The sequence below is a fragment of the Cebus imitator genome, unplaced genomic scaffold, assembly GCF_001604975.1.
Source record: "Cebus imitator isolate Cc_AM_T3 unplaced genomic scaffold, Cebus_imitator-1.0 Scaffold628, whole genome shotgun sequence".
In the NCBI taxonomy this organism is placed as follows: domain Eukaryota; kingdom Metazoa; phylum Chordata; class Mammalia; order Primates; family Cebidae; genus Cebus; species Cebus imitator.
The window spans coordinates 563,500-571,067 of NW_016107943.1; the positions used below are offsets into that span (position 1 = coordinate 563,500).

Consider the following 7,568-nt stretch of genomic DNA (forward strand, 5'->3'; position numbering starts at 1 on the left):
AAAAGACAGGATCTTGCTATGCTGGCCAGACTGGTTTCAAACTCCTGGCCTCAAGTAATCCTCCTGCTTTAGCCTCTCAAATTCACCATGAGATTCCTCAGGTCAGAAATTGAATGGGTCCTCTTTCTAGTTAAGAGCCAAGCATGTGCCTGGCATATCATAAGAATAAATATATTTTGGTGCTCGCTTTGGCAGCACATATACTAAAACTGGAACGATACAGAGAAGATTAGCATGACAGGCACATTTGTGAAGCATTTCATATTTTTAAATAAATACATTTTGTTAAACGGCATTTTTATGCAATTGTATAAAAAATTTTGTTGTGACAAATTCACTTACTGAGTGAATTTGCAAAGCAGCATGTGAGAAATAATGAGAAAGGATACAGTGCATACTCCAAGAAAATGACAACTTAAACTGGAGAAAAGACATTTATGCAAATATATTTATAGTTATACAAGGCAAAGGGTAGTAACCATGAGAAAGCTAGAAAATGATATGGACAAAGGAAAAAAAAAGCCTTCAAAGAAAAGGTGACATTTCAGAATTGAAAAAAAAAATTATTTTAAACAGTTGCATTGATTGCTTACTATGTGCCTGACACTATTCCAGTTGCTGGGGACGGATATAACAGTGAACAAAAACATTAGAAGTTGGGTATGGTGGTGCGTACTATAGTTCCAGCTACTGAAGAGGCTAAGACAGAAGGATCCCTTGAAGCTATGAGGTTTAGGCTACAGGGCACTGTGATCACATCTGTAAAGAGTCATTGTCCTCCAGCCTGGGCAATATAGCAAGACCTCAGCTCTAAAGAAAAATGTTTTAATAAAAATAAGAATCTCTGCCCTAATGGAGCTTTCATGATTGCTGGAGGAGAGGGACACTAAACAAAATAAGTAATTTAAAAAATACATATCAAGCAACGAGTGCAGGGAACACAGGTAAAGTGATAAGCAATTGGGGAGGGGGTATAATTTTAGATAAGGTAGTCAGAGAAAGCCTCAATGAGAAGGTAAAATTTAAGTACAGATCTGAAAGAGTTAATAAAGCAAGTTATGTGCTCTCTGTAGGTGAGCATTCCCTAGAGCAGGCAGAGGCAAGTCCAGTGCAAGTGAGAAGAGGGAGAGGAGAGAATAGTAAGAGAAGAGGTCTGAGGGATAATGCTGGAGGGATGAACTGGGAAGATGGAAACTTGGGTAGGTGGAGAGCCTTCTGGGCCATTGTAGAGACTCTGAGATGTGAAGCCCTCAGAGGATGTTGCACAAGGGGAAGCATGATTTAGAGAGAAACACCCTGTAGTGCAATCTGGCCTTCTACTTTTATCTCTACACCCCATACCAAACTGCTCACTAATATAAGCAATGTCCTCTAAATCTGATGAATACTTCATTTTCAAAATTGTACTTAATCCCATTACTGACCTAACACTGATGACTGCTCCCTTCTTACTGAGACTTCTGATGTTTCCCTGGTTTTCCTCCAATCTCTGGAAACTCTTCTTTGGTTTTCACATTATCTTATTTTTCCATTTGACTTTTCAATGGAGTTCTCTAGGGACCATGCCACCTTCATTTCTTACTACTCACCCTAGGTGAGCTCATCTGTATCCATAACTCCAACTACCACTTACATAGCAATGGCTCACAAAGCCATCTTCAGCTCATATTCCTCTGGGACAGCAGATCAGCGTTTCTGACTATCTACAAGATGATAGATAGTCCTCACACCCACGTCCCAAACGGAAATCAAGTCACTGGTCTAGTCATATATAAAATAAGATCTCTGTTCTTAAAGACTACTCTCATAATAATCATAAAATCATAGTACTTTATTACACACATTATTAAAGCTTACCTGTGTGTTTCAGCTTCTTTTTCTTTTCTCATTTGTATAAGACGCTTTTTTGCTTTGATAAATTTTCTAATCTTTTCATCTTCTTCCTCTTGCTGCTGCTGTTCTACAGCTTTGATTATATGTTTATCCTGCATATGTTCCTTGGGGGAAAAACTGTATATTAACTTATCACAAAGAAAAATATCTTTCAACATATCAATAGCTAACAAGAACCTGTCCTAATCCTCCCTCCAGACTAAATCACTGTTGCTAGTTTCTTGTCCAGAGTTTGCTTTTGCGTACATATAAGGAAATACAGATATGTATTCTAAGAAAAATTTTACAAATAGGTCACTAGTATTTAAAACAAAAGGTAAAAATCTGTTCCTGTTAGCAAACGTTCTATGATCTCAGCTTGAGTTAGCCATCATAAAAACCGATGCCATTGAGCACAATAGTCTGGGTATATAGATATATTAGTATATTCTGTTATTTAAACAGGGTGTCTGTTACCCAGGCTGGAGTGCAGTGACATGATCACAGCTCATGATGAGGAGGAGGAGGAGGGGGAAGAGAAGGAGAAGAACAGAGAGTTAGGAAATAGAGTACTCTCTTTTGACCTTCATCTTTTCTTTTTTCTTGCTTCCCAGAATGTGGACATGAGGGCTGAAACTCCATTAGCTATTCAGGGCCATGAGGCAAACTTCAGAAAAGATGCCACGTATGTACAAAGAATAACAGAGTAGGCTGGGCATGGTGGCTTATACCTGTAATCCCAGAACTTTGGGAGGCTGAAGCAGGCGGATCACCCGAGGTCAGGAATTGGAGACCAGCCTGGCCAACATGGTGAAACCCCGTCTCTACTAAAAATATAAAAATTAGCTGGGCATAGTGGTGGGTGCCTGTAATCCCAGCTACTTGGGAGGCTGAGGCAGGGAGAATTGTTTGAAACCAGGAGGCGGAGGTTGCAATGAGCGGAGATCACATCACTGCACTCCAGCCTGGGTGACAGAACAAGACTCCATCTCAATAAATAAATAAATAAATAAATAATAAATAAATAAATAAAATAACAGAGTTAAAAAAAAAAAAGAAAGAAAAAGGTGTCCTAGGCCTGTTAACTCTACAGCTGCCATTACCAGACACCCCTCCACTTCAAACCTGTATATTATTTTGGGTTTTCTATCATATGCATTTAAGTCTTCTCTTAACTATGAGAAAAGATTCTTAAAAATTACAGCATTATTTCAAAATGTCCAATATCTATCAGAGGGATTCTAGAACAAGAGAAAGACAAAATAGGAGGGGACAAAATTATCTAAGAAATAAAGCAATAAAAGTTCTCAGGATGAAAGAAGTATGAGTTTCCAGAATAAAAGCATCAACTCAATGCCCAGAAAAATGAATGAAGGTACATCATTCAAGCCACATCACTGTAAAATTTTAAAGCACCAGAGATAGAGAGAGGACCCTAAAACCATTCAGAGACAGAGAGAAAGAAGAAAAAGAAAAAAAAAAATGGCTGGGGGCAGGGGCTCACGCCTATAATCCCAGCACTTTGGGAGGCCAAGTCGGATGGATCACTTGAGGCCAGAAGTTCAAGACCAGCCTGGCCAACATGGCAAAACTCTGTCTCTACTAAAAACACAAAAATTAGCCAGAAATGGTGGCACACACCTGTAGTCCCAGCTACTGGGGGGGCTGAGGCACAAGAAGTGCTTAAGCCTGGCAGGCAGAGGTTGCAGCAGTGAGCCAACATCATTGCCACTGCTCTCCAGCCAGGGAGGCAGGATGAAACTATCTCAAAACAAAACAACAAAAAAAAGAAAAGTAAAAATTATTACATATATTAGATGAAGATCATCAATGGCATCATGCTTTTCAATAGCAATCCTGGATGCCAGAGGAATATAAAACAATGAATACAAAATTCTGAATTCTGAACCCAGAATTCTCTAACCAATCAAATTATAAATCGTGCATGACTTTAAAAGATAAGCTTTTCATACTATCATACTGATCCTTAAAAAATAATAATTAAGAAGATAAGCTTTTCAGATAATTCAAAAATTTTACCTCCCATACACCCTTCCTTAAGGAAGCTACTCAAAGGTGTATTTTATCAAGATGAGGGAGTAAACCAAGAAAGAAAAAGACATAAGATTCAGGAAATGGGAGATTTATCCCTAGAAAGTAATATTCTATGCACACATCACAATTTTTAATGTTAACAAAGGTTGAACATATAACATATACCCTTACAAAAAAAGTGAAAATGCAAAATTAAAACTTTAAACAAAAGTCTTACTAATTAAAAAACAAAAAGCTTGTGTTGGCTACCATTTGTACAATACATTTAATTTAAATGTTTTCATTTTGGCAGCACATGAAAAAAGTGATAGTAGAAAAGAAAGTATTTGGGGGTTTTCAAATAGCAGAATAGGCAGTTTTGCCATGTAGAAGCAGTATTAAATGTTTGTTTCCCCAAAATTCACATCTGAAAATGTTTAGTTAAAAGTCACAGAATTTTTTTCAGTAGAGACCCCAATGCATAATTAGCCACTGTAGGTGACCTGTTTGAAAGGACCATATCTCTTTAGAGTATAACTTTACTCATACAGACATAGAAAAGAAGTCTTAAGAATATGAACACGATCTTAAAGGAGGGAAGAGGAACAGGGGAAGACATAAAAGCAAGAAAAATGACATGGTAATTGCAATCACTAAAAAACTATATTCTCAGTCAGTGCAGAACACTGTCTTCTGTCTACAACAGGTGCTTATTCCAGAACTGTTATTGCAGCATGGATTTAATTTGCTTGTAGTCTCATCATTCAAATGTTTTATTGGGTACTAGAGAGCATTTAGAAGATATTCTACACTATTAGGAGGTTGGTCCTTAAGAACTTTGATACCCACCAGTTGTGATAGCTCACACCTATAATACCAGCACTATGGGAGGCCAAGACGGGAGGACTACTTGAGCTCAGGAATTTGAGACCATCCTATACCACATACCCCATTAGCCAGGCATAGTGGTATACGCTTAGTCCCACCTACTCAGGATGCTAAGGTGGGAGAATCGCTTAAGCCTGGGAAGTCAAGCCTTCAGTGAGCTATGATTGTGCCACTGTACTCCAGCCTGGGCAACAGAGCAAGATCCTATCTTAAAATATAAAATAAGTAAAAAATCAGGAAGGTATGTTACCTTTGTGTACGAGATTAGGCTAAAAAAAAACCCAAAAAACTTTGATACAACCTTTTATATCAAGTTTGGAAGTTTTGGCAAATGCTCCTACTGTCATAGAGTATTATAATACCTGCTGTATTAGTCCATTCTCAACTTGCTATCAAGAACTACCTGAGACTGGGTAATTTATGAAGAAAACAGGGTTAACTGTCTCACAGTTCCACAGGCTGTATAGGAAGTATGATTGGGAGGCCTCAGGGAACTTATGATCATGGCATAAGGTGAAAGGAAGTAAGCAGTCTTCACATGATGGCAAGACAGAGAGCATGAAGAGGGAAGTGCTACACACTTTTAAACAATCAAATCTCATGAGAATCCACTTACGAGACTGCACTAGGAAGACAGTGTTAAACCATTAGAAAGCATCCCCCATGATCTAATCACTTCCCACCAGGCCCCACCTCTAACACTCAGGATCACAATTCAACAAGGGATTTGGGTGGCGACACAGAGCCAAACCAAATCATTCTGCCCCTAACCCCTCCCAAATCACGTGTCCTTCTCATATTTCAAAACCAATCATGCCTTTCCAACAGTCCCCAAAAGTCTTAACTCATTCCAGCATTAACTCAAAAGTCTAACTCCAAAGTCTCATCTGAGACAAGTGAATCCTTCCCACTTGAGGCCACAAAATCAATAACAAGTTAGTTAATTTCAAGATACAATGGAGATACAGGCATTAGGTAAATGTTCCTGTTTCAAAAGGCAGAAATTGGCCAAAACAAAGGGCCTACAGGCTCCATGCAAGTCCGAAACCCAGCAGGGCAGTTATTAAATTTTAAAGTTCCTAAATTATTTTCTTTGACTCCATGTCTCATATCCAGGACATGCTGATGCAAGGGGTGGGCTCCCGTGGCCTTGGGCAGTTCCACCCCTGTGGCTCTGCAGGGTACAGGCCCCTCGACTGCTCTTATGGACTAGTGTTGAGTGCCTGAGGCTTTTCCATGTGCACAGTGCAAGATGTTGCCACATCTACCATTCTGGGGTCTGTAGGACAGTGGCTAACATGGTTTGGCTCTGTGTCCCCATCCAAGTCTTCTCTTAAATTGTACTCCCATGATTCACACATGTTCTGGGAGGGACCCGGTGGGAGATAACTGAATCATGGGGGCAGTTTCCTCCTTACTGGTTCCATGATAATGAATAAGTATCACAAGATCTGATGGTTTTATAAAGAGGTGTTCTCCTGCACAAGCTCTCTCTTTGCCTGCTGCCATCCATGTAAGATGTGACTTGTTCCTCCTTGCTTTTCACCATGACTGTGAGGCTTACCCAGCCATGTGGAACTATAAATCCAATTAAACCTCTTTCTTTTGTAAATTGTCCAGTCTTGGGTATGTCTTTATCAGCAGCATGAAAATTGACTTAATACAGTAAATTGGTACCAGTAGAGTGGGGTGTTGTTGAAAAGTTACCTGAAAATATGGAAGTGACTTTGGAACTGGGTAACAGGCAGAGGTTGGAACAGTTTGCAGGGCTCAGAAGAAGACAAGAAAATGTGGGAAAGTTGGAACTTCCTAGATACTTGTTGAATGGCTTTGACCAAAAGCCTGATAGCGATATGGACAATAAGGTCCAGGCTGAGATAGTCTCAGATGGAGATGAGGAACTTGTTGTGAACTGGAGAAAAGGTAACTCTTGTTAAGTTTTAGCAAAGGGACTGGTGGCATTTTGCCCCTGCCCTAGAGATCTGTGGAACTCTGAATTTGAGAGAGATGATTTAGGGTATCTGGCAGAAAAAAGTTCTAAGCAGCAAAGCATTCAACAGGTGACTTGGGTGCTGTGAGAAACATTCCTGCTCTGTATCTCTAAAGCAGGGACTCAGTCTGCCAGTCTCTTTACTAAAGCATAGGAAGAGTGACCTTTACTCCAGTTCCCAGTAAGTTTCTCATCTGCATCTAATACCACCTTAGCCTGCACTTCATTGTCCATATCACTATCAGCATTTTGGTCACAATCATTCAACAAGTCTCTAGGAAGTTCCAAACTTTCTCTCATTTTCCTGCCTTCCTGTGAGCCATCCAATGTTTCAACCTCTGTCTCTTAACCCAGTTCCAAAGTTGCTTCCACATTTTCAGGTATCTTTATAGCAATGCCCCACTCCCAGTACCCATTTTCTGTACTGGTCCATTCTCACACTGCTATGAAGAACTACCTGAGACTGGGTAATTTATAAAGAAAAGAGGTTTAATTGACTCACAGTCCCACAGGCTGTATAGAAAGCATGGCTGTGGAGGGCTCAGGAAACTTACAATCATGGCAGAAGGCAAAGGGGAGGCAAGGCACATCTTCACATGACAGCAGGAAAGACAGTGTAGGGGAAGGTGCTACACATTTTTAAACAACCAGATCTCATGAGAACTCACTCAGTATCATAAGAACAGCAAGGCCTGTAATCCCAGCACTTTGGGAGGCCGAGGCGGGTGGATCACGAGGTCAAGAGATCGAGACCATCCTGGTCAACATGGTGAAACCCCGTCTC

General features: G+C 40.0%; 1 protein-coding gene and 1 pseudogene across 3 annotated transcripts in view; one reads left to right on the plus strand and one right to left on the minus strand.

Moving 5' to 3' along the window:
- The window catches only part of CCDC173 (coiled-coil domain containing 173), a 44,061-nt gene that overhangs the window by 7,513 nt on the left and 28,980 nt on the right, over positions 1 to 7,568 (minus strand). For all 3 annotated transcript variants that reach the window (XM_017517341.2, XM_017517340.2, XM_017517342.2), the window contains one exon: positions 1,858 to 1,997. In XM_017517341.2, coding sequence (XP_017372830.1) covers positions 1,858 to 1,997 — 140 coding nt within the window. The remainder of the gene's footprint in view (positions 1 to 1,857; positions 1,998 to 7,568) is intronic.
- Positions 180 to 269, plus strand: LOC119469325 (annotated as a pseudogene).